Source organism: Hippichthys cyanospilos, chromosome 6, assembly GCF_059441005.1.
Source record: "Hippichthys cyanospilos isolate Australia breed blue-spotted pipefish chromosome 6, RoL_Hcya_1.0, whole genome shotgun sequence".
In the NCBI taxonomy this organism is placed as follows: domain Eukaryota; kingdom Metazoa; phylum Chordata; class Actinopteri; order Syngnathiformes; family Syngnathidae; genus Hippichthys; species Hippichthys cyanospilos.
Window position 1 is genome coordinate 11337680 of NC_142374.1, and position 27006 is coordinate 11364685.

Consider the following 27006-nt stretch of genomic DNA (forward strand, 5'->3'; position numbering starts at 1 on the left):
TAATCCACACTAAAGAAGCACTGGATGATAGAAAGCATTCCACGTTAATACAAAACATTTGTGGGGGGACTAATGGTGTCGTTTTGTTTTTACCAATGACTTTTATTGACAATTTTCTAACAAAGTCCACACAGGAGCGTGCAGGCCCCAATACACAACATGCTCTGCATGCATGAACACTTTTGGAATATATGACTGCTCAATATGTGAAACACTACAAATTTAAGTAGGTCTTTAAAAATTTCAATGTAGAGGGAAGTATCCATATAAAGCAGATGCAAATGAGTGGAGTGTGAGATTTTTGGCTCTTCGCACGAAGAGAACATAAAAATCTGCAGAATACGGAATGGCCATTCTTCAGAATCCTGCTGGAGAAAAATGCAGTTCAAAAGAATATATGTGGGACAAAAAGTATGGTGTGAGAATTTTCAGAAAAGTGGACAGAAAGATAAAAGAGGAAGGGAGGAGTAGGGAGAGGAAGTCATCTCCTGCTAATGGCAACAAACTGGGGGAAAAAAAGGGGAGGGGGATTTGGTTCATGTAGGTCAAGAGGCACAACGCCAGCGCTGCTCCTCCCTCTTTCTTTTCTTCCCTCACTCCTCCTTTTCCAAGGGAAAAAAAAATCTGTCAGCCCCCCTTGTTTCACCCTCATCTCATTCTTTCTCATTTCCTCCTTGACATTTTCATTTCTTCTTTGACATTTCTCTCTCCCTTCTTCATGCCCCAACACTCCAAAATCTGCAGCATGTGGCCCTAATGGAAACCAGACCCTGGCCTGTTCTGCTCAAACCGGCTCATACTGAACACCTAATTGTGACGGACGCCTATCTTGCTTTGAGTTAGAGCAAAGGAGTCATTAGTTAAATCCCGCAAAGTGGATCTCAACACAGCCATACTGTACAACAATACGACTCCGCTGGGATCGCACATTTAGCGGTGGAGCCGGAATAGTCATTTTGGTGGGAGGGGCGGAGACTGGAGCCCAGGAGTCTGTGTGCAAGAAAAAAAAATCTCGTACGTATTATATGCCTGTGTTTAGGTAAGTGCTCCATAAGTCTGTCTTCTCTTTTCAGGGCTATTTGAGATCATGTGATATCTTGTCTAACATTCCTGCGCTGCTCGGAGGATGACCCCTGCTAGTGTGTGCACGCTTGTGAGCGCTTTTGCACGCATGCGCACAAACACATCTGAATGGAAGCAGCGGCAGCAGCAAAACAACAACATAGCAGAGAAACACCAAGTGCAAATGTCTGGCATCAAGATCTGTGATCATTGCTGACTCATTGAGGAAAACCATCTGTCCTCCCTTAATCTCTGGATGGCTCCAAATGCTTGAAATTCAGTTCCTATTGTGCCGTCTTTATTTCACAGTAGGTCTACGGCAGCTGAGGAAAAGGGCTCGACTGAACAGGACATAGGCACGAGGGAAATTGTGAACCAGCTCCACAGGCACTATAGTAACCACCTCCCAGGTCGCTTATTATTATGCATCTTTCAAGCAAAACGCTGCAGAAGAAAAAAAGTGTCTTCTCTATGTGTTTGAGTGTGCGTCACACCCAGTCCTGCAGCGAACGCTTGCAGTGCACCAGCGCCCTGGGAGTCTCTTTGTTCTGCAGAGTCCTGAGGATGGCATAGATGAGGGCCAAGATACAGAGAATGAGCACCAGGGGAACCACCACCATGATCAAGGTCATAACTTTGGATCCGCCGTCGGCCACCGTCACCACCACGTTCACTTCTTTGTCATCCTCGTCTACCTCTGGGTCGTCGTCATCTTTTTTGGGTGTGGTAGATTCATCTTTCCCACGGTCCACCGCTTTGCGCTCATCCTCGCCTCCGTCCGAAGGCTTGGCGGGTTCGTCTTCAGCTTCGGGCTTGACGTCTGGGTCCGGCTGAGGTTCCGGGACGCCCACGCAGCCCATGAAATCCTTGAGGATGGAGCGTGGGTAGCCTTTGTCTGCTACTGTCTTGTGGTTGTCAAAGCGCCAGTAGTTGGTGCCCTTGTAGAAGTAGGTGTATGCTGCAGAAGAGACAGAAGGCACTTTGTCTTTATGTGGCCGTTTTTCAAGACAGTGTGCTCATATTAGACGTAATCGCGCGCACAAATCGGATACAAATAGTTTGCTGGCCGAAACCTGATGAGTCACATTCTACTGAATTCTATCCGTTTTCCAAAAACTATCCCATTGGCCATTCCAAAGGTGAGGTATGATTTTTACGAATTAATTTAGTAAAATGTTGAAGATGCGTCTTTTGTGACGCAATGCCAATGGTTGAACAAAACTGTCAATTTTGAGATCTAAAAAGCAATGACTTTATAGATTGAAAATTTCACAGTGCTGTATACCAAAGTTGACGGGAAATTGCTATTTTTCTTTAACCAATCAAGAAAACATCCGAATTTAGCTTAAGCTCCCGAGGACTGGAAATATGTCTTTCAATTGGAATTTTATTTTGCATTATTATGCGATACGTCTAAAATAATCAATTTGTTGTATTCACATAGCAGTATTTGGTATCGGCATCAAAAGAAGCAGCAGTGTGGGTATTGGTGTAAATGTGCTCCTAACCACTCGAATCTTTCAGATGGGCTCCCAGATTCGCTGTGTGGATTTAGAACAGGGCTGCCACAAATCTAATTTCCAAAGCGGAGCACTGGCCAGCACTCAAACCAGAGAGCTGATTCTTCTCCTTGTCTCGGCCTTCTCTTTGCTCCACTTGCGCCAGCCTAACCAATCTCCACTGACGTTCCATATGATGCAATAGCACTTACCTAACTTTTGATTCTTACTCTGACAACACTTTTTCCTGCCCTAAATAATTTTGGACTTGACTATTTGTCATGGTCGGAAGCTTATTTTACCCTTTGAAATCGCCTTCGGTCATTCACTACATTAGTTCTCATTTACCGCCATCATCACTGAGGAAAGCTCCTTTGGGTGAGGGGGGGATATTTCCCCATCTGCTGATTGGTTTTGGGAAGTCTCGATCCGCTTTACGGGTCTCCTCATTGAATCTCCAGTATCTAAACAGACAAGTACGCATTTATGCAAATTAAGCATTGATGCACAGAAAAAAATTCTACGATATATGTATCTAGCAAAAAGGTATCCAGAAGCCTTAAAAGGGATTGAGTGTCAAATACCGGTCATCGGAGAAAAAGTAGGTGTATCCATTAGGCTCCCACCAGACTGCCGTGTCGATACTGTGAGGAGGAACTCCTTGACCATATTCCCGAATGGGCTGTGGGTAACCTGGCAGTACATCCGCTTCTCTGAATACCCAGTATAGATCATCTGCGGAGAGAAAATACAGAAAAGCAAATTTTATAAGATGGGTTAACCAAAGGCAGCCGCGTTGCCTGGTACTTTGCGCATTTGCTTCGCAATTTGGAGGTTTTGGCTTTAAATTTTAAATTGCCACAAGTACTTCAGCTTCCTACTACCTAGCATGTTGCGTCACATGAAGACTGTAAATTACTATGTGTAAACGTGACAGTAAATTTATATGTCTCGCCTAAAGTCAGCTGGGATAGGCCCCAGCTCAGGTGTGACCCTAATATGGTCAAGTTCTGTGGTGTGGTTGCTCCAACTAGAAGGTGATGTTGAGCGAGACAAAAGATTTAGCATGAACCGAATACAGCATACAGAAAGATATTAGAAAAAACACTTGTAACCTATTGGAACTGAGTCGCCGTTTGTATGTCACAGGGCAGATATTCAATCGCAAAATTAACGGGTAAAAATGTTGTTGTTAGTGTGTCTAGGCTAAATGCTGAAATCAGGATGTAGAGGTCAGCTTCCCGTGACTCAGAACATGACAAACTTTAGTTTGTAGTAGCAGAAACCATTTCTCTGGGCTTTTCTGTCTTTTTTTTTTTTTTTTGCAAACTCTTTTCCAGCCTGATTATAAAGATGAACGCTGTGCACATGTGCAGCAATGGAGAGAGGGCTGACGAAATCTTTTCTCTCTCAGGAGGCCTTTTGGAGCTCTGAATTGAGCCAGCAGCAGCTGCCAAACTGTGTAGACGTCATTTATGACATCAGCTAAACTCGCAACACTGTACACTAACATACACACATGCTGTCGGAGATGATGTCATAGGCACATCTGACAGTTTCAAATGTTCTTTTTCTTCAAAGCCGAATTGTCAGAATGTTGAAGCAATGTTGTGGAAAGACACTATTGCCTTATTGGATAGCTCACTGATTATGGCTAGTTATAGTAAATTGTTGTAAAAATATGCACTTGACATATAGTAAGTGTAATAACTGGCAGAGTTGATTCATTCTCTTTGGAATTCAGGCTTGGCAAGCAAAAAATGCTGATTTTGCAATCTTTCCTTTGAGATTGACCTTTTTAAATCCAAACACAGATTTAAATTTCACTGCCAATGTTGTCTTTATAAAGAAGCGCTTAAAAAGCTCCATGCAGGCTTAGCTCTAGCGAACGAGACTTTGCAGAAGAACAAAAACATTGGTAGAAAAACTCCTTCAGTAAGCTACCGCAGAACACAATATAACCTTAAAAGAGTTAAGTGCATGCTGTGTAAACTGAGATGATACAGCAGGACTTACCTTTAAAGAAGACAAATTTGCCATCGTGGCGTTCATACGCTGCATCAATGTTGTTAGGAAGACCGGCCCAGAAAACAGATATCGGCATGGGGTAGTTGTCCAGGACGCGGTTTCTACGCACACGCCAAAACCAGCGACCCTGTACGTATGACCAAACAACACTGGATGTCACTGTTCACAGAACTTTCTGGTGGTATTTCTGGTGTGTTTAAGAAAAATGTTGATCTCCTGCTAAACCCTTTCATACCTTGAACACAAACATCTCGCCCCTCAGAAGGGTCACAGTGTCAAAGTCCCCATCGCAGATATCGGGGGCTTCGTTATCCGGCTGCTTGGGAGGCCGACGAGTCGGTGGGGGACGGGGTTTGTCTTTTCTGATGAGCGGCGTGACTTCGGGGTGGGGATGGGAGGTGGTGCGGATTGCGGGACGGGTGGTCGGGCCGAGAGTGGTTCTGGGTTTGACGGGGGGGACATGTGGGCTTCCTTCAGTGGGGCTCGGGGTGTCAGGTTCGCCGTCGACCGGGGGAGCGCGACTAAGTCTATCTTCAGGGCGAGAAGAGGAAGTGGGTAGCGGATGTTCCAGATCACCATCAAAGGTGGGAGAAGCCTCAGGAATGCGAGGGGGGCCTGGAAGTGTAGGAAAGTGACTCTTCAACACAGTGAAAGATTCAACCAACCTTTTTCAACATCAAGAGACTCCAGGAGAAACAAAAGTATGTCGTTCGTTAATGTACCACTCGCTCCATTACGCATAGTCATTGTCATTTTCCATGTAGTGCTTTAGTGCTCACTTCATTGACTGTGACTACTTTTGGGGAAAAAAAAAAGCTGTCACACTGGTTGCTAAGAGAGGAAAACACTGTTACATAATGAGTGCAAACAATTGATGGTCTGATACTTTGTTCATTAGTATGCAAAAATGTCGCGTCTTCGTGTTGCCTCTTGTTAGATCAAATCCCTTTGGCATTCAGTTTACTTCATCCAGGTTTTTTTCATTAAAATTCCTTTTTATACTTTTCAAAACCCATACAACCTTGCGAATTTTATAGGAAAATAATGACAAGATTATTACCAGTGACACAGAGTGGAATTGTTAAAACCCTTCTTGCAGTACCAGTCACTGATGGGTAACTTAGCAACTGAAGGCAAAATTGTAATTACGTACATATTGGTAAAATAACAAACCAAAATGGGAATTTAATAACCATATAAAGGCCATGATGATGAGAAAATAAATGTGCCGTGAATAAATTCACTCAAAGAAATAGGCCATACTGTATGTTCCAAATTTTTAAATGAAATCTCAGTAGTTATTTGTGCATTATTTGTCACTGTGCCTCTCACCATATATGTGCTGTATTCCTTGGATGTCATCCTCGTGCAGTGTGAAGTTATGAGTGTGAATCCACTGGTAGAAAGGAGCCATAATGGCGTTGGGATTGTCAGAGTGCTCCAGACCTAATGCATGACCGAGCTCGTGCACCGCAACAAGGAATAGGTCAATACCTGAAGCACATATAGTACAATCACAAAATATCTTCAGACAAAAGTGTTAGCCATAGACGCTAAGCACCCTTACTTTTAGATGCCAATTTATAAGCTCGATCGGCCGGTTGGAAAATAAAGTCAAAGCGAAGGCGCTAACCTTGGTGATTTGGACTGTCCAAAGTCCAAGGTTCATCTGCATCAAAGTGTGTATCCCCGCCCATTGCGGGCCCGGGGTAGAAGGCATGGGCCAGGGAACCCCCCTCGCCATCAAACAAGGACATGTCGCCGTGGAAACCAGAGGCGAACAACAACAGGATGTCGGCGAGCTGGGCCTGGCTGCCGTTGCCTTGTTGAGCAGGTAGTTCTTGGAAGGTGAGCGCTGTGGCTCTTTGCCACACGTCAAAGGCTCTGTGGATGGCATCATATGTCCTCTGTGCTCCCAGGGAGGGTGGAATGTGCTGCTCTAATATACTGACACATAAAATGTATTTCAAGGTAAATACATTGCACAGAAAAGGACTATTTGTTAGTGCGAGTATACCTGTAGGTAATGTGGTCCTTGTCCCACTGCTGTCCCGTGACAGCATAGCGCCTCCTCCTCGTGCCATCATCCAAGGCGGCTCTTTTGTCCGGGAGGCCACAACGAGGTCGACGCATAGCCCTGCACGACACGGGCGGCACACACATAACAGTACGCCACATGAACAGATACTGGACTGGCATGAGTGCAAATATTTGAAGCTGTATAATTGATACAATACTTAAAACCAGTTGAACGAAAATGAGCAATGACACTGAAGGAATCAGTTGATACACGGAATCCCGAGTGGCGCTGTTAGTCAATCACAAGGAATATAAACAAACACGCACACTCACCGACAGACAATTACAAATCTTCAATTAAGCAAACGTGGCTTTTGAGGGATTAGTACAGTATGTGGGGATGTGCCACAAGATGTCTGGAATCAGTTTGTGGCCACTGTTTGGAGTGAATGTTTTAGCGATGACAGCCGTCAGAAGCACTCAAGAAAATGGATCTTACGCGAGAGTGTCGGAATCCAACCTGCCGGTCACCTCCAGGCCGTAGAAACGTTGCATGTCACTTATGGCTTGGGACAGGATTTGAGCTGATTGCATAGTGGACATCTGTCTGCTGGCCTGCGACAGGTAGCCAAACTGACGAAGCCATGCCTGTGTGAGAAGGAGACGTCACCTTTATATGAGAATTGTTATTTCGTCTATTTGTGATAAACGCAAGGCATCGGCAGCAGTATTAATCTGGGAAAGCAGCCATTGCTTGAAACCTGGAGAACCATTCCAGCAGGAAAAAGAAAAGCAGATAGAAACCAGATGGCCTCTAATAATATAACCACATTCCAGTGCCTTCACTGCACCGAATGCTAAAATATACTATGTAAACAGATGTTAAGGAAGCGCATGAAAATGTAACTCATTTGCGTTTTAGCATATCTGTGAGCATGCTCGTCAAGAAGGCCTGCGACTGAGTACCAACAGTTCACTGACAGTCAGCTGCACCAGGGGAAGCGACGTTTAGAAAGCAGGAAAAGTGGTTCTGACTTTCTAGAAGTACTGTTTGAAAAGCCTAAACGGGGCTAAAAAACAAAACAAAACTGCACAGCAGGAGTATTCTTGACTTGGCAGAGTCGGGACTCCAAGTTTTATGTAGGCACAGCATGGATGCAGCACCACATATGCCACACACATACCCAGAAGTGTGTACATGAAGAGTAAACATGGATTTCTGCACCTCAAGACCAGAAATCATATCATGTGACTTTTATTCACGATACAGTTATGTGAGCATGAAGTGCAACATAATATTAATAATGAGCAGAGAAGAGCAATTATCATGACGTGCAAAATATTTGGAACTCTTTTAAATCCTTATACAAAAAGTCAAATCATTTCATGTGAATACAATTTGTTGAATGTGAACAGTTGAACACAACCTCATCTTCATACATGTGGATGTGCACACAAGCATTGTTGGTTTTTTTCTAATGTTATAGGGTAACCTGAATTTGTTTAATTAAATTATAGTTGTATGTTCTTTAACTAATTTTAGTAAGCTCTGTTTTTCTTTCCTTTAAATGACTTGTTTTTTTCTTTAACTTGCTTTTAAATCTCATGAATTTGGGGCACGGTTGAAGACTGGTTAGCACGTCTGCCTCACAGTGCAGTGGTTGTGATTTCGCTTCCGATTCCGTCCTTCCTGTGTGTTTGCATGTTTCCCGAGGCCTTGGTGCTTTTCCCAGAATACTCCTATTCCTTCCTCATTCAAAAAACTTGCACAGTAGTATTAAACACTCTAAGCTCTCCCAAGGTATGTTTGTGTGTGTGAACGATCGTCTGTTTTTCTGTGCCCTGGGATTGGCTAGCAACCGGTTACTGTAATTATGTAAACAGCCCACTGCCCAAAGACAGCTGGGGTAGGCTCCAGCACACCCTCGTGAAGATAAGTTTTTATAAACGACTTTTAAAGTATTTCTAATTGTGAAACATATTAAGTTGACTTGTGTAAGACATTATTTTCCAATTCCAAATTGATTTTCTACAGTCTGGTAGTGCAGCCAAAATGTTTTTGTTTTTCCCAAGGTATGTGGCACTGTACATTTCTCCCAGGAGAGCATTTTACATAGGCAAGAGAATCGGTGAATAAAATACACGTGCTTGGAATGCAGTGAGAAAAAGTTACATTTGTAGTTTAAACAACTTGAATGCATTTTGGACATAGCTTACCTCTTCATTGAAGTCGTCCTGTTCCGGTACATCCGCAGTTGTGTTGCCAAGGAAAAGAGAAAGTAAATAGAGCAAAGTGACTAGGATTCGTGACCGTGGTTCTTGAGCTGAAATCATATTCAAGGTCCACTGTGGCTTGATGGAAGTACAGTGTAACAAAGAAAGAAAATCCTCCACCAGCAAGGAAGGGATTGAGGCAAAACAGCAGCTGGTGTTCGCGTCCTTTCACTTTGAGGCAAGCAACAAGTGTCGCCCAAAAAAAAAAAAAAACAGGAAAAAAATGTTACATTCACAGTGAAACTGTAAATTGATAGGACTCCATAGATGTGCGGTCTAAGTTAGGATAGCGCATCGCCTTTATGCTGCCCAATACTGCAGAGCTGACAATGATCTTGCCTTGACTATATGCAATAAGCGTTCCAGCAAAAATGGGAGGTCAACTTGAACTCTGACTTTCATTGCGACGAAAATAATGCTGCCGTAAAAAGAACGCAGAGGTTGAAAGAAAGCTGGCAAGCGCGGAGGAAACTCGTAAACAAATAGGAGGTCGTTAGAAGAGGAATACGCGATCAAATGTTGAAAAGCCCACCCTGCACAAAAACAAGGCATTACAGTAGCGGGGGTAAAGGGATACGATGTCCCACATTGCCCTCTGCTGGTATATCAAAGAAAATACAAGTCATCTTGAAAAAAAAAGAAACAGCTGGCATTTTTATCAAGTCCATCGCTTTCTATGCTGCGAGGGACCGCCGCAAATCGATGGATTGTGCGGCACCCGAGACAAGATCCACACACACACTCGCTATGGCTATAAATGAGATTATGTATGAAAATGGTATAAACAACTAAAAGTTATCCCTTTCAACGTTCACAAAATAGCATTAATCAATTCTTGCTGACAGCAATTGAAAAAAAAGTTTAGAACTCCCGTACTTTGATAATGAGCGCGACTGCATCACCTGGTGCCGTAGTTGTGCATTACACTACACAGCGCAATCTACGCAAAGCCGGTTTTTCTGCGAGTAGTCTACGTGTTATGTCTACATCTTATGCCCTGTTCAAATCTTCAAAAACTCCGTCATCTAAAAGGTGTAGAACATGTATGGCCCGAGCTTGTTCCAAACATTGCAACTGTACCACACTTGGCACACTGGAACTTTAAAAAAAAAATATGGTGAGTACATTACATTTAAAGTCACCCTGCTCATTTTATAAAGCGCTTTCAAGTTGCTCTGCTGAGACTCAGAAGTGAAATATATCAAATTTTATAAGAACCGCCTGATAAAATTTGAGGGATATTGACATCCCATTCTGTAATAACGCATATAGCGGCACTTATAGTTCTTTAAGTATAAGCAGTGAAGATCTCTATGTAACAATGAATATCAAGTAGTGAGTCTAAAAAAACACACATTTTCAGCCCCGTTTGTCATTACAATAAGCAGGATACAAAAATGTTTTGACATTTTATTGAAATGATTATGGCTGCTCAGTTCGAGCAATCTTTCTTCGGCCAGCTCTTGCAACTACGATGAGGAGGGTAAGGATGAAGCCCACAGCCCAGACACCTGCCACAGGGAGCACCACTGTCGTCACTATATCTGTAGGGGGGCATGAAGCTTGTTATTTTCGGACACAAATTTTAAAAAATAACAATAACAGTGATAATGTAACGGTTAATTACTAGTCAAAGGTTTATCTGGCGTTTCGATTCTGATGGGCCCATATGACAAGAGCCCTTGGGAAGGGGCTGCTCGCACTGCTTCTCTCTTTGTGATAGATTTGCAGTTCTATAAACAAAATAAGATATCTTCATTTTCAAAATCCTCCCATTGGAAATTATTTTACAGCATAACCCTCCAAAGGCAGATTTAGACAACATAATCTGGACATTGTGAAGTAGTTAGGATGGCAGTAATGAGCTCACGGGTGTGCAAGATATTCTGTCATCTGGGTCACAAAGCTGCACGGTGCAATGCAGATAGAACAAGTGTGGCTCCACTGTGAAGCGGAACATGGCGAAGCTGTAGTGAATGGTGGAGCTCTGCCCATTAAGCCCAGACTCGTCCTCGTTTAGGCCATGGAAGACGACCGTGTCGTCGGTCGCACATCTGCACACATTGGAATAGGACTCATTAATATGTGCGTATTCACTTTCAAGGAGGAAAGTCAAGAGTGAACATTTCAGTGTAAAGATTTTTCAACCCATTCAAAAGCAGGCTGTGAACCAGCCCCTCCGAAGCATTGGCCTGCTGACTCTGCGTGGCCCAGCAGTCGTTTATGCGGAGCAGGAAGAAGTCTGCGGGCTCTGTCACGGCGATCTCAACATACACCTGAACCCATGGCAAAGGACATTGAAAACAAACTGCTGAATGACACGGGAACAAAGGAGAACAAAGCTGCGGACTACCTGGTCCCCCAGCTCAATCGTGGGGGCACTGCTGAAAGCTGTGATGTAGCTATGATCCGTGTACAGCATCATCTGTATGATTGCGTCCAGCTCGTCGACGCGCACCATCGCCTCACTGTTTGCGTCAGAGAACAACTCAGTCAGGAAATTGCTCACCCAGTTAACTGAGCCTTTGTCATCTTAAAGCCACTGTCACCTATAGAACATCCTCTGTGAAAGTTGTGATTAAACAGCCTCCATGACAACTACTATGAAGCAGCTAAATCAAGTGACGATGTCTATGGGACTGAGTGAACCAAGTGAGTTGGATGACATTAACTATATTAATAACAAAACAACAGTGGTACTATAAGCAGGTCCATCCATTTCATATAGAACTTGCCTCATTCGCATCATGGCCAAAAGGCAACAGATAAAAAATGATTTTATAGTTTAGAGGTGCTTTCAAATTGAATTGCACACTGGCAGAAGTGCATAAGATTTGCACAAGACGCTTCGACAATGCACATGATAATGGGAAAATAAAATGAAAGCCTCTTTACCTGGAAATGGGCAGAACTGGAAAGGGCAGACTGACCGACCGGATAAATGGATAGATGCATGTGAAATCCAGCTTGATGACTGGATCTCTGATGATGTTTCCAATGGCCTGAGGCTCTGATTGAAGACTCAGGGTGTATGTGACATGAGTATAATTTTTCTATGAACAGCAATATCAAATTGATCAAATTAGCATCAGTCTTTGTATTTGAGAGCAATCAATGCAACTTTGCGGCGTCGACACACCTCAAGCGACTTGCCTCCGCAGCCAATGTATTCATTTTTTGCTATCTTGACCATGTAGTACGGAATTTTGTTGACAACTTCCCTGAATGCTTTGCACGATCTATTGGGCAGGTGCAAAGATGTGACCGGCGTGTTGTAATACATGAAGAAGTCTTCTCGTGCTCTGACTCCCATGTACGTTTTCGTGCACAAGACTTTGATGTGTGCATCTATTCCAAAACAAAATGTTTTTGGTTTTAATCCTCTGAATCTGAACAGATTGTAAAGGATACAGGACAAGCTGCCAAATGTACTGTTTTTTACTGTTTTTTTACCAATTTGTCTATGGTGCCACTGCTCAGATCATTAAAAAAATGAAGGCGAGGTGGGGTCAGAGAAAAAAACAAAACAAGCCAACCTTTGTCACAGTGGTCATCATAAAATCCTTCCACACACTTGCAGGTGCTCTTGTCTTTAGAGAGGACGCATCGTTCTGGGTTGTTGGGGCACATGTCCACGTCGCAGATTCCTGCTCGGACAGATCACAGGCTAACACCCTTATTTGACATTTCACTTCGTAGTGGTTAGAATTACCTGTAACTTGGTGGTGCGTGAAGCCAAGGAGCAGTAAGAGGAAAACAGCCAACTGGCGTGAACAGGAAAATTTTCTATTTATTACATCACGAACTGTTTTGCTAGTACTCATATCAGTTAGCATCCAAAATGAACTAGTCTTGCAATGGCAAGTTCATTTCATCCATTCAAGTGAAACAAAAGGTAAACTCACCTGACAGTCCTTTAAATTCATTGTTGTGCTATTTTTTTTCCCCCATAAAAAATATACATACAGTATGTAAAGCCAAATTTTCAAGCTTATTTTTTCACGATCAAACCTAGGTAGTTGGGTTCTGTTGTCACCGTCTTCATTACCGGACGTCCTGCAATTAAAATCACCTGTGCTCTGTCATGGCGGTAAGCATGACCAAATTAAGCTCATTTGGACTTTTATAGCCTTTCATTGTTTTAGGTTTTTTTTATTATTATTATTTAAATTTGAGGCTGTCAAACTTATCTTTGCTGCGGTTGTTCCCACTAATGTTTTAATCACTTTGAGTTATTAAAAAATGACCTATTTTTCTCTCCGCCTGATTAGAATTTTTAACGTTAGATGTCGCTATCACACTGATTGATGTTGTAGCCAAACAAGAAAAAGTTATGAATTAGTGATTTTAAATTCAAACTGCCATTCTCGATTAGTGGTTCGTATTGCATCTTAATCAATGAGCTCACAATCCTTTTGAAACAATAGTGCTGCGAATACAACCTTTTGGAAATAATACAATAATAGAATCACAGCGTGGACTTAACATCTTTTTCACTTGTGAAATCCAAAAACTCAATCTCATCAAACATTACCGTCTGTAGATTTATTTTTTTTTGTCCTATGACCGTGACAAATTTGTCTATAGCCGTGACAATTTGGGGAAAATAAAAGTTGAAGGGACAGAGGTAAAACTGACATGCGTTATGGTCAGATTTAAGGCATTCTGCAAGTGACACAAAGATAGGTCGCCCTGCGTCTGGTAGAACTAGTCAGCATTTCAAGTACATAAAGTGTGCCACATTTTGTCTCACGGCCAAAGGCTATTGGGGCCATTTTCCCAGAGACAATCATTGCTTGTCTCCCATCTGTCAAGAGCAGAGGAAGTTGTGGTTAATAGAGCGCTTTTGTTTGATAAAGCAGCTTTTCAGGTCATCAATGGCAGAAGATCAAGCGTGAAACACTCAAACATCATCTTCTTCTGTCATGTGTCTTATGTATAAATAGAAACACTTAGATTTTTTTATTCATTTATTTATTTTTACATTTTGTTGAGCTGTATTTTAAAACATTGACAAATAAAAGCTACAGTACAATTTATTTTGTCATCACTTTGGCTCAACCATGCAGGATAATTGTCATTATTACAAGTCCAAGCAATACAGAATAACCTGTTCCATGATGAATTACTGCCTGTAATTTGTTAAAGTGTGTGTCTCAAATTATTAATTTCGTAATTCTGTTGATTATTTTTTCTTGATTAATTGATGAATTGGATTTTTAAAAAGCAAAATTTCTATACCTTTATTTAAAAACATCCACCCAGTTTCTTTCCGATTATCCTCACAAGGCTTGCTAGTGTCTATCCCAGCTGACTTCGAGCAGTAGGCTGCTCCAAACTTCACACATTGTGTGGCACTAGGAAAACCCAAGCGACTGTGGTTAGCATGATAGAAAACGTGCTAAAAAAGTTAGTTGTTTTTTTTTTCATAGTGAACAGCATTTTTGTGTTTTAATACATTTTATTCAAGTAAATCTATCTGGCCACTTTTGTGGCGGATGACAGAAATCGGGTATTTAATACTGTACTGATAAGGTTTAATTGCGAGCATGTGAACGTTTTGAAATGAAGAAAGGGTCTTATTGTCAAAAAAGAATTAGCGAATGAGTTCATAATCAATTAGTTATTGATTAATCATTGCACCATAGTATGTATAGGGAAGGGCTTTGGAGAATATTTGTTTCTCAAACTGATGTTTGTAAAAAAAAATTGAGTCTTTTCAAAAGACATTAAAAGCCACGGACAGGAAGGAAAACAAGTCCAATAGGTAGCCAGTTGAAATTTTAACGAGTCATACAAAATTGAGGTCATATAATGCAGATTCATTTTGTTCTTCAACATATTGTGAATCCAGTCGTCGTTTTGGAGTCAGTCCTCGCTGGCAGTGGTGCAGTGCCACCCTGGTGTTGTGAAATAGCCGGCTCGTAGGCGGTCTCTGTCATCGGCCTGATTCACAACACCAGCTGGGGCACACACACCTGAGGGACACGTCCTCTGCTGCAGTTGCTGCTGGATGATGTTTGCATCAGTCGAAAGGAACAAACTGTCCTTCAGAGTGGATGCCGCCTAATGTTTATGCGACTGATTACAACAAGCAGTTAGAATAGATTTATGGCTATTGGTTCAGTCGGTCTGAGGCCTTGAGTGAACCTCACGTGTGTACAGTATGTGGAGCAGCACTGACAGAATGAGCTTCCATCTGTGTTCTCTCAGGCCAGACTGAAGGAAACAGAGTGTGGGCCACACAGAATAGTAAAGCGGATGGCAGGGGGTGTTCTCAAAGTGAAGGCTGTCAGCAAATTATTACACATTGCTCTCAGGCTATTCTTCACACATGATCAACATTGCCAGATCAAGGGCTTAACACTGTACATGAGGAAAACGATATGGGATGGTCCGCAATCTCACCCCATGTAGACACTGGACTTTTTGGGTATTGGGTTGGGTGAGCAGACCTGCGGCCTGGTTACAACAGATATATAATGTCCGTCAGCGTCGACAAAAAAATACCCTTCATACACCAGCAAGATTTGATAATGTGCATCATGCCTTCTCAACAACTTTGCAGTTTATATACAGTAAATGAAAATAAGCTCATTCCCCCGCACTTCCACTTTCACTCACTTTCGCCTTGAAACGTTTTTAACTTTCTAAGTAATTGAGTCCTTTTTAATCAACAAATTCTAATAGAAACAATAGTGCTGCGAATACTAAAAAAAAATAAATATGCCAACTGAAAAGAGCAGGATACCTCTGGTATTGAAAGCATGGAGATGTGTTGAAGCCTGTGATGTATGTAGGAAAAAATGGCTACAGTAAAAATGAAAAATGATCATAAAAATCTCATAAATCAAGTTTCATAAAAGATGTCAAAACCCAGACTGCAATAAAAAAATGCATGCAATTAAATCATGCTTTTTTAACTAAATCAGACAAAATAAAAAATGTGAATGCAACAGAACAACTGAAAAGTAGTTTTTTTTATTCCAAAGTAACTGGCAGTACAAATATGAAACAGTGCAATGGGAAAAGGATCAAAAGAAACTAATGACAGGATCAAAAAAAACTGACAGAAACACAAAACACACAAGCAAACACAATGAAAGTTTGCCTTATCAAATGAAATTATGAAAATGAAGGTGTTTTAATGGGTAGGTGTCACCAAAAACACCCCCTTTGGTTGTTTACGATTCTGTGTGTAGTGACATCTCAGTTCATCAATAATTCCATTTGCACCAGTCTGGCATTGGTATCTCCGGCCATGTTGTAGGGAATCATCCCAGCAAAGGTGATCAGGGCTCGAGCTTGACTGCGCAGCTGCTGTGATCAAAAGACACCAACAGAATATCATCATACAATAACAGCAAAGGGATGAGTAAAACCTATAAAACTATTTGGCATCAAAAGGTAAGCAGGTACAAAAATACCAAAACCGTCATCCTACTATGCTGATTGTGGTTGAGAAATATGAGTAGATCACGTTAAATTAGGGGTTACAAGATGTGCAGAAATGTTGACACGTTAAGTTTGACAGCCTGGGGAGGCTCGAATCATTCACTCACCATAATGCTGTAATCATTCAAATGTATTCACAGTCTTGGGATATGACAAAAAAAAACTAGATTTTAGTTCAAAAAAAAAAAAGAAAGAAAAATCATTCTACTTTATCATCATTTATTGGCACCATTGCCTCAAAACCAGTTAATTGGCAACATGACTTTTTAAAATCCTCATAAAAATACACTAACTTGTTAAAGGAAAAACATTACATCAACTTAGTTAAAGGAAAAACATTGCATCAACTTTCTAAACAGCTCACATACTCACCGTGTCTCTGTCTTCCAACGTCCTCTGAGCTCGCCCGGGCGTGCTTGCCGGTGCCCCCTTCAGACGCTTGTACTGCGTGAACAGAATGTTCATGGAGGCTAGCAACACCTCTGACAGGTTGTGCCTCACCTGCAGAGGAGGAAGATATTGTATAAAACGTGCGCGCATTGCAATGTTTCCTTTTCTCGTTGTTTTAAAAACTCATCATCACCTCATCACTAAAGTTCCTGAAGGCCGCCACTCTCTCCTCCACACTTTCCTGGCTAAGGGGCAGAAGCTTCAGACGCTCCATCACCTGACAAACCAGGGAGATTATACTCATATAACCTCGCTCCTTATGACAGGTTCGACCATTCAAAAATAAGGTGCGCACCCATCAGCTCGCTTTTCTTGCAATTAGTAGGCAAAAGTGTTTCGAAGCACTCACATCATACGCCCGGTCGACATGACCTGCATGGTACTCATCAAAGAAGGTCATCAGATCCAGAAGTAGGTAGAAAGTGCTGTCGACAAACTTATCACCCGCGATGCCTTGAGAGCGGTACCTGTAAGTGGCGGTGAAAAATCGTCTGCTTTAATCCTTCCGCTAAACCTGAGAGGATTTCATACAGAGCATAATCTGAGTTTGAGTGTGTTCCCACCTATCTGCAATGGCCACAGCAGTGTTTTTTAGCCTCTCCTTATTTGACTGAGGAGCGCTGACCTGAGCAATGACAGGGCTTAATAACCTGTTCATCAGCTCCAACACCTTGTCTGGATTCTTCACGGGGCCAAGGCGTGATGACGCAAAGAAGGCAGGCAAAGGGAAAGGGTGGGAGGGTTTAAGTGAGCTCTGCTCTAAAGTAAAAGGAGACAACGATGGACTACTCACCTTGGCCAGCTCATAGAGTTTGACCGCTTCCTCAAACAAACCCTTGTTCTCAGCTTCCAAGGCCACTTTACTAATGATAGCTCTGGTGTCTCCGGCAAACTTATCAATGACCCCAGGCTAGAGAAAGACAATTAAATCAGGCGCTGGTGGAACCGGGCTATCAAGATTCTGCATGTTGCACGGAAAGGTAATCATGCCAGGAGGACTGATTGCAGCAGAGGATCTTTAAAACTATCTCCTCCTTATGGAAGAGTGCATATAAATACATTACAATATAGTGTTAACTTAGATTTGCTTTAGTATTTCATTTCAAAAAGTGAAACTCCTACTAAACATGTATGCGTGTTTATCTTTACTGTTTGTCAGTCTTAGGAAATTTTGAATAACAGAAAAGGTTTTGAGCTGATTAAATGTACCTCAAAACATTCATTATAGAAAATAAACCTATAAGGCATTCAGCTGAATGAACTTGAAAACAAAAAACAAATAGAAAAATGTCTTACCCTCCTGCTTCCGTCCTTTTCCAATCTTCCAAGTAGCATATCAAACTGTATAAAACAAAGATACGGTAAATCATTACCTATTAAAGTAAGAAGTTGCTCTAAATATAAATATTGGTGTATGTTTAATCTTGTTCAGTAATTAGTAATGATTTGCAAATTCTACCCACGGCTCTCTATTCAATCTGCTCAAATGTGGCACCGTAATTAAAGTCAAACTCATCGCGGAACCATTCTAAAGATGATTTTGATGAACTCGGTAATGCCATCATAACCTCATTTATATTTTCATTAGCCGTCACATTTATTTAGATATTAAGGTGTTGTGCATTAACAAAGAGCAGGACTACAGATGAAAATGTATTTTACAGGCTTGCTTGATCAGATGCCTTGTGATCTAAGGAATTGGGTCCCCACCTTTTTTCAATTACGCACCCCCTGTGAGTTATTTTTTCAGCCAAGTACCCTGTGATCAGCACAAAACATTTGTTGGATTTGGGAAGGGTCTGATTTATTACACTTTGGAAGCACAGTGGTAGTAGTATTTCTAGGTGTGTTTTTATTCAGCAACTCTAGAAGATATGGTAGACCTTGTAACAATGTTTTATTTCAAGCTTGTCTGTCAGATTGTTTTATATCTGGCTTTTTTTGTCTAAAAATATGCATCCATAAAAATTGTGCATCCATATAAAACCTCACAAAATAAAGGCATTCAACTGAGTCATTTTAAAACACAATTTAGCAATGATGAAGATAAATATACAGTATTTTAAAATATATATTTAGTTAATAGTTATAATTTACAGTAAACAAAATGGGCTGGAGTCCACAAGTTGCCTTCTGCTCTAATTAATTTGCTTTCAATTTGAAAACATAAATATATTGGTCATTTCACCAACACGCAACAAATGTATATGCAGTGGACGTGGACATTAAACTGGCTTTCAATTGCATTAAAAAAATATAATGATACCTGCAGAAACCCTGTTAAAATGCCATGTACCTTTAAGCTGTCCCCACATACCCTCAGGCCTACTTGTCCCCCTAACTGAGAATCATTGACGTGGGGGACATCAATTCGTAGTTAGTTGACTGTAAGAAATGATGTCACTCACCTCCCGACTCTCAATAACAAGTTCACTGACACATCGCATGAACATGTTCTCTCCTTGACTGTCTTTTTCGTTGCTGCAGAAGCATATTGTATACATTAGGGATACTTTATTTGATTTGATTTTCCAAAAAAAAAGAAAAAAAAAAAAGAAAAAAATCCCTAACTGAGAAAAATTACCGTAAGAAGTAGAAGTACTGGAGGGCTTCCCGTGGATCCGTGGACTCAAATTTGCGGGTGTAAAGCATGAGCAAGCGAATGAAGTTCAGGCGGCGCACAGTGGGGGGGTCTCCAGGCTCTTGACTCACTGCAAATAGATGTTGATTTGAAAATCAAGTTTTCTTTCCCTCACCTGATTTTATGTCCTTATACTCACGCAGCTGAGCACTTTGGCCAGATGACTTTAGCAACAGCCGTAGCTCATAGAGCACCAATGCCACGTGGACGGCATGACTCCGAAGTCTCTCGATGCGAAACAAGAAAGCCACGGCAGCTTCAAACTGGGCCGTCAGGAATAGGACCTGAAAATACAGGAAAGGCTGCTGGCTTGCAGAAAAATGTGATTCCCCTGTTGATAGAAAAAAAGGGGGTTTCAAAATAAAGAAACAACATATTAATTGAATGCACATTTCAAAGTTTCCCTGGCCATGTGAAAATCAGTGAATAGTCTTTAAACATGTTCATATCCCACATTCAAAACTTAATTAAAATACAATCAGAATTTCTGTTTGAGCTTTATGTATGTGATGTGGTTCTTGAACAAATGACACAACTTCCTCATTTCCACAGATGGTAGCCAGGATTATTAATTTACTGCAGCCTGGTGAACTATTTCAACAATTTTCAGTGTGCTACTGCAATAAAAAAATAAATAAATAAATAAAAAAAATAAGGCTTTTAACACATTTTAAGCAGGGGTGCCTAAAACTATGCAGGGCACAAAACTAGCTACACTGTTGTGGAAACAAGCAGAGATGCTTCAAACAGACGGAAAAAAAGGAAGGGAATAGGGTATGTAACAGAAATGTAATATGTGTGCAGAAGAGGCTTTAGTTTTGTTACATTAGAATAAAGTAAGTAGCATGCTGGTTCCACATCACTTGTAATGAACACAGAGGAACACCCCCCTGCCCCCCCTCAGCAAATGAGGGTGAAAACAGCCTGCTTCTGTCAAACTCTGCATGTGCACCCATTAGCTGCACAGCGAAACGCCAACATCGGGAACAATAAAAAGGCAATTAAATGTAGCAAGCCTTTAAATGTACCCAAACACAAAAGAATGTCTAATTTGTTCCACATGGACAGTACAAGCTATACTTTAAAGAGAGAACGGTTCACCTTTTGACAGTCTGTCTATGACAAGTAACACGTACCGTAAGTACAAGACTTTGGAAAACATTCTCTAATGCACAGGTACTTAGTCATCAAGTTTACTTTTTAATTATAACACCTAATCCTCTTGCCGCCTCCAAGTTTGAGGAGTAGAACAGAGTGGACTATGTCAGCCATTTTATAGCCTTATCTCAGACTGGCAGCGCTTTAGTTCAAAAAGTACTGTGCGTATGAGAGAGAGGAGTGAGATGAAGTGAGAGAGAAGAGTGAGAGAGCGCAAGAGAGAATGACAAGCATGAGAGAGGAAAGAGAATGAAGATGAGAACTAGAAAATATACCAGCAAAAGTGGGGGTGTAAAAAAGGGGAGAAAAGCAGCAGGAGGACGGTGAAGAAAAAAACAGCAGTGCGAGAGGACTGAATGAAAATAAAGGATAACAGAGAACAGGACGACAAAGAGAAGGATGTGTCGAAGGAACGACAAGAAGAGGCGAAACGGGAGAGTGCTGGCAAAAAGAAAGCGAAAGAGAAAGCTCTGGGCTTCATGTCCCGCTGTTCAGCAAGATGGAGGACAACGGGGAACATGGTGCCAGGCAACGGAGGGAGCAGAGGAACCGAGGGGAAACAGGATGGGCCTTGAGGCTGCACTTCCCTCTGAGGGGATAGGGTAGGAGAAAGAACGTAGCCTACAGTCTTATCAGAATGTAGCAGGATCACTGTCATTTTTTTTAATGACACAGATATATGTTTAGTTCCTTATCAAAAACAAAACAAAAAGGTGAAGAATATTTCATGAAAAAAGTTCCTGACAGATGAAGTCTTCTGTCACCTGCGAGCTTGCTCAAAGACATTAAGAGCAGCTCAATTAACAAGGTTGAAGGTTTCTTATCATAACCGGTGGAATACGTTTACGCTAATAAGACTTTACACAATACATATATCCAGCGACGAATACTGCAACAGTCTGGGAAGTTAACTAATTATTTAAGATAGTTTATACATTTATTTTGGTATTTTCAATAACAAATATTTAAATAGGGTGTGTGTATATATATACATATATACACATATACATATATATACACATATACATATATACACATATACATATATATATATATATATATATACATATATATATATATACATACACACATATACATACATACACATATACATACATACATATATACACAGACATATACATACATACATATATACACACACACATATATATATATATATATATATATATATATATATATATATATATATATACACACACACACACACACATACACACATATATATATATATATATATATATATATATATATATATATATACACATATACATACATATATATAGCTATACATACATACATACATATATACACATGTACATACATATATATACACATATACATACACACACACACATAAAAGAGAGAAAGAGAGAGATGGAATTCTAGTATTGAAATCAGATAATAATCATCCAAAACAATTATCAAAAAGTCAGAAAATGAAATGAACACCATTTATATTAAATTTCCACTCTCACTTAAGGCTTTGGTGTTTGTATTTGTAAGGCATAAAAATGAGGGGCTAGCAACAGACATTTTCAATCTGTGATGTGCAAGAAACTGTACTGTAATGACTGTAATTACTTATGTGTCAAATGATGATGATGTTTTCATAATCACTACTTTGAAATTCATTTGACATCAAATTCTGGTCCACTTTACCGTGACCTAATTAACAATGACCAAGAATTTGCTTCACCTCATAGTCGCATGCTATACCTTCTTGTCAAAATCAGTTGCTGAATCTTATGGGTACTCCTGAAGAATATGTATATTTCATTGCAATTTGTGAAGCCTGTGATTTCTGAATAATTTTTAGATTGTGTACTGAACGTGAATTATGTAAAAGTTATAATGCCTCCAGGTGATTCAATTAAGAGTGGCAGGGTAAGCAACTGAGTGCTCCTGTTAGAGAACACGGAAAGGTATTCTATTTAGCTCATTTAATAATTGCAGTTTTTTGGAACATATACACAATCATAAACTTGAAGAGACATGGATGCTGCACAACGGGTGCATATGGTAAAATTAACTTGAGCCCCAAAAGGAAAAGGAAAAACAAATGCTTCAAGCGCATTCAAAGCTACACTGTTCAAGGACCGCTCACAATGTGGGAAATCTGAAACACATTCAACTCAACCCGCAACAAATATATACTGTAACATATAGGTATGAACACAAGAAAATATAAAGGAAAAAAAAGGAAAATATCGAGGAAGATTAAATTTATTCTGTTTTGCTTAAGTTTCTACATTGTTGTCAGAGTTTTGGAGCGTCTTATACACTGTAACATAAAAAATACCAGAATTTGACCCCCAAATTAAGGGTGAGTCCTATACACATGTGCATATTATATATAGAAATTACGGAATTTTATCAAAGATTTTAATGGCCTTTTGCACAATGGTTTGATTAAAAACTGCAGGGGAAAAAAAAAATACAGTTTCACAGGTGATCTGCAGTTCTGTGAAAGACTGTGACAGTCACTGAACATACCATAGTCCTCAAGCAGTTGTTTCTGTAGCTGAGGCAAGGTGAGTCTGTCCTGTGGGGAGCTGCTGCCATCATCATCAAAACATACTTGGTTCAGCTGCAGAGCGAAAGAATTATGCAAGAGTAAATGACAGTAGACAGGAAGAAAAAGCAAACCAATATTTACATTATAGACCCTTACTTTTGCTCAAAGGTAAGCTAAGAACAAATACTCTAAAGCAGTGCTTCTTAATTATATTTTGACAATCCCCCCCAACTTTCAACAACTGTTATTTTTTTTTTTAACAGTGTTTTTACGGGTTCCAGCTTAGACTAAAATTGAAAAAAAAGTGCTTGAAATCAAAGTGCTTGAAGAAAAAAAAAAGATGAAAATTCTTATATTATTGCAATGACAATTCACATAAAAACAAATACTTTTCCCTGGGCTCATCAGCGCTCCCCCATCACCTCGCGCCGCCCCAGGGGGGCCCAAAACAGACATATTTTACCTTAAGCCATAGATAGTCTTCGGTCTTGTCCGCCACCTCTCCATGGTTATCGCTGACATCACATTTCCCGATGAGGCAATAAACAGCACGCTTATAAGGATCAGCGCTGTTCCTCAGTACTCTGCGGTAGTGAAGGCGAAGCTTGTTCTCCGAAGTTGGGGAAAGGCTGAATGGCGAAGACATAACAGATGGAACACCAAGAAGAACACCTGTCTATTACAGGTTAAGACTCCAATGAAGTGTGTGTGGCTTTTTGGGTCTGAATCTGCTAGTGATTGCGTAAACATAAAACAAACAAATTCATACCGTCTGTCTGTACTGTTTGCGTACTCCTGGAACCATGTCTTGAAGTCTCCTAGTTGGTGTTGCACTCTATTGACAACATGCATGGCCGCATTAAGGTCTCCGCATCGTAGACAGTAGTAGATCACAGCCCACACTGGGTGGCCCTCGATCTCACCATCCTGTTGTATGAGCAGACAGTCAGTCACATGATAGTCAATGCATTACTACAAATAATAATAATAATAAAAAAAAAGTCAATTAGTACGTAATCTATTAGAGCTTAACTCATTTATACAAATTCTGCTTTAGGGGTCACAAACGTGGTGCCTGCAGGCATTAGGTGGCCCACAATTACCATTTGAGTTGCCCTTAGGCCTCTTCTATAAATAATTCGCCAGTGGCATGCATCTATTTTGTGTGTGTGTGTTATTACTATTCTTAAACAGCTATTCTTTTTAAATCACTTACATTAGTGTAAATTATGGTGATCAAATAAAAATTACAACATAATAGTTTATCAAAATATCATTATTGCGTAAAATAGGGATGAAACAGATTTTTTTTAAAATGTTGCTACTCTCGTTTTAAAAGTGTGTTTGGGACTTTAAGATAGTTAAGTGCAGTAAATCTATAAAAAAAAAGATGCAGTTGGTATATTTAAAAAAACAGGGTATTTCATTTTGTGTGGTGGGAACAGGAACATAATCTGTCAATGGAGGGGGAATGACTATATTTCTTTTTTTAACAAAACACAAACAAGTCAAAGCGATTGTAGGACTGCATATCGCACATCTAAAGGATGCGTTACCTGCATGCCAGGCAGGGGACCTGGTAGCTTGATGTTAAGAAAACTGCGTACAAGTTGATATGTTCCTGGCACCCCTCCCAGTTGAGCCTGGTGAAGGTTTCCAAACACAGTAACCATGGTATAATTTTTATAACTGTAAGACAGGAGAAACAAGCCACAGTACATTAGTCGGCTACATTTTAACATGGATTTTAGCGATTATATCATCATTATGTTGTGAACACTAAGCTTAATTTTCGTGTTTTAAGGAAATTCACCTATTCTCAAGAAACCCAAGTGCCTGACGCACAAATGACATTTGCATCTCAACTGAAGTGCGACTTTTCAGTGTGTCTTTGGCAGGAACCAGCAAAACATCAGTCATCTGTTTCACCATCAGCCACAGATCTGACACATTCTAAAGGGAAGATGGCAGTTGGTGAGCATCGCCTACATGCAGCATTGCAAAAAAAAAAAGTAATATTTGCAGTTACATAATATTACCTTGTCATCCAGGCTTTCTGCAACAGATGCACATAAATCTCCTAGATTTGGCTGAATGTGACCATTCACAATCTTCTCATTGAAAACATAGATCTAGTAGAAAGGACGACGTGAGCAATATAAACAAATAAAAGAGATTACACATCTGACAGATAGGAAAATGCTCCAATAAAATACTATTGCCACATGAAACAATTCAATAAATCAAAATAGGCCTACCATTCCAAAGCAAAACTTTACGACCATCGAGAGAAATGATTCACGACAAAAAACAACAAGAAGACAATTAGAATGCTCAGGAGGTCCTCAAAAAAGATGACAAAAACAAGACAAATGATGCTGCATGCAATGTGTCGACACATACTGCAGGGATCTGGCTCTGACAGAATGAGAGAAGGTCAGAATGGATAACGGGAGGATATGCAATGGAAGAGACAGAATTGACCCACAATCCTCCTCTGCAGCCACATCAATCAATAGGTTTGATCTGCCCTCCTGTGACCTCTTTTCTATTTAATGATCAGGCATGGGTGGATTTAACTTCACATCATATTTGAATTCAGATTGAAGTATTTATGATAAAATCAGGAGATGTTAGAATGGATACAGCAAATTATTTTACAGGTTGCATGAATAAGCAGGAATAGACCGCCAAATAATCATTTTTAAAGTTAAATGAGGTAAACATTCACTAATAGGCGAATCTGCAGGTAGTGAAACAAGAGTATGCGGAGGTCCATAGATAGTAGTTGTGTGAAGGCAAAAGTTTTGAACGGTTTGAATAGGCCAAATAAGGGAGAAGATACTGGGTAAAAACAGAAAAAAAGAGGAAATTATGTGGGTATGTATTTGAATGGCAAAAACGTCAATTCACATTTCTTCACAGACTCATTCAAACATTCAATGTGATTCCACCATTCGACTCTCCCTTCAGCGCTTCTGCCTTCACACGCAATTTCTTCAGGAATTGCACATTTTGTAGATATATTGAATATTTGAGTATGCCATTTTATTCAAATACTATTGAATAAATGTAAAGTAGCTACTAATGTACTAAACATTTTATACTGTTTGGGAAAAGACATTCTCTGCATAAGAAGGCTAGAATTCCTAATTGATGGATGCCATACTGTAATTGGATGAATAAACATTTCATCTTGATTAGTTTAAAATACATTGTTTTAGTTTATGAAGGCAAAATCATAAAAACTTGCAATACAAGTAAAGTTTTGAATCATGAACACACACAACATTTTGAGCAAAAATACATTTTGTAGTCAGCATCCATATTTCAATGATCAATAAAGTCTACTGATTACTATGAAAAAGGATAAATTAAGTAAGTTTTAAAAATATTCCAAAAAAAGTATAAATGCACATAATATGGTTTTCAACTTTGTCCCTGTGACCAAGAGAGGAAATTAAATTAAATCTTCAATTTGTTTTCTTAAATAATCAGGTCTTTCCATGATTACCATTGATGTACCATTGTGACTCACCTGACGTCCGTATGCCACCTCTACACTGTCCAAAGCACTCCTTCCTGATACTGTTATGTCACTCACAAAGCTGGGCTAAAACAAAAACCAAAACAATCAACTGAATATGTTGCACAGAAGGATGCAATCTCTTTAAATCAGTGGTGTCTAATGCAGGGCCCATGGGTTGGATCCAGCCCCCAAGTTTATTTTGTGAAGCATTTGAAAAAAACGAATAGGAACGAGACTGTCTGTAATACTGTAATGGCCTTGGATGTGTTTAAGGATTGACTCAGTCATGGTTCTGTCCAAACGCTTCTTTTGTTGAAAAAAGAAAAATAAATATAAAAAGGTCGTTAACACGCAC

General features: G+C 40.2%; 3 protein-coding genes across 5 annotated transcripts in view; all 3 read right to left on the reverse strand.

Moving 5' to 3' along the window:
- Positions 1-78: 78 nt before the first annotated feature.
- mmp15a (matrix metallopeptidase 15a) lies at positions 79-9412 on the reverse strand. The gene is made up of 10 exons (XM_088417017.1): positions 8826-9412; positions 7108-7256; positions 6607-6726; positions 6223-6536; positions 5922-6083; positions 4825-5204; positions 4578-4716; positions 3146-3296; positions 2910-3025; positions 79-2020 (listed from the first exon to the last, which is right to left on the reverse strand). Exons 1-10 carry the CDS (start codon positions 8940-8942, stop codon positions 1551-1553), a joined length of 2118 nt encoding a protein of 705 aa, XP_088273143.1. The 5' UTR covers positions 8943-9412; the 3' UTR covers positions 79-1550.
- An 867-nt stretch (positions 9413-10279) lies between these two features.
- Positions 10280-12770, reverse strand: zpd (zona pellucida glycoprotein d). The gene is made up of 9 exons (XM_088417018.1): positions 12595-12770; positions 12419-12529; positions 12022-12230; positions 11778-11935; positions 11236-11350; positions 11031-11158; positions 10753-10936; positions 10510-10615; positions 10280-10426 (listed from the first exon to the last, which is right to left on the reverse strand). Exons 1-9 carry the CDS (start codon positions 12716-12718, stop codon positions 10305-10307), a joined length of 1257 nt encoding a protein of 418 aa, XP_088273144.1. The 5' UTR covers positions 12719-12770; the 3' UTR covers positions 10280-10304.
- A 1876-nt stretch (positions 12771-14646) lies between these two features.
- nup93 (nucleoporin 93) overlaps positions 14647-27006 on the reverse strand; it is a 29290-nt gene continuing 16930 nt past the window's right edge. For 2 of the 3 annotated variants that reach the window (XM_088417014.1, XM_088417016.1), the window contains 17 exons: positions 26661-26735; positions 25162-25254; positions 24936-25075; positions 24679-24811; positions 23892-24049; positions 23586-23751; positions 23101-23194; positions 19568-19759; positions 19372-19498; positions 19196-19268; positions 18084-18128; positions 17581-17697; positions 17351-17469; positions 17137-17254; positions 16921-17004; positions 16710-16838; positions 14647-16202 (listed from right to left, as the gene is read on the reverse strand). In XM_088417014.1, the coding sequence (XP_088273140.1) occupies positions 16092-16202; positions 16710-16838; positions 16921-17004; positions 17137-17254; positions 17351-17469; positions 17581-17697; positions 18084-18128; positions 19196-19268; positions 19372-19498; positions 19568-19759; positions 23101-23194; positions 23586-23751; positions 23892-24049; positions 24679-24811; positions 24936-25075; positions 25162-25254; positions 26661-26735 (1974 nt within the window). In that variant the 3' untranslated portion in view covers positions 14647-16091. The remainder of the gene's footprint in view (positions 16203-16709; positions 16839-16920; positions 17005-17136; positions 17255-17350; positions 17470-17580; positions 17698-18083; positions 18129-19195; positions 19269-19371; positions 19499-19567; positions 19760-23100; positions 23195-23585; positions 23752-23891; positions 24050-24678; positions 24812-24935; positions 25076-25161; positions 25255-26660; positions 26736-27006) is intronic. The other variant, XM_088417015.1, reaches the window with a different exon arrangement.

Excerpts from the sequence above, each read along its gene's own strand:
- mmp15a (XM_088417017.1), bottom strand. The coding sequence starts at position 8,942 with ATGATTTCAGCTCAAGAACCACGGTCACGAATCCTAGTCACTTTGCTC. Across the intron at positions 6,727-7,107 it reads TTGGATTCCGACACTCTCGC|GGCTATGCGTCGACCTCGTT; the intron begins GTAAGATCCATT and ends CGTGTCGTGCAG. Across the intron at positions 2,021-2,909 it reads TTTCCTCAGTGATGATGGCG|CATACACCTACTTCTACAAG; the intron begins GTAAATGAGAAC and ends TCTCTTCTGCAG.
- zpd (XM_088417018.1), bottom strand. The coding sequence starts at position 12,718 with ATGCTAACTGATATGAGTACTAGCAAAACAGTTCGTGATGTAATAAAT. Across the intron at positions 11,936-12,021 it reads GCGGAGGCAAGTCGCTTGAG|AAAAATTATACTCATGTCAC; the intron begins GTGTGTCGACGC and ends TGCTGTTCATAG. Across the intron at positions 10,937-11,030 it reads CACAGCCTGCTTTTGAATGG|ATGTGCGACCGACGACACGG; the intron begins GTTGAAAAATCT and ends CAATGTGTGCAG.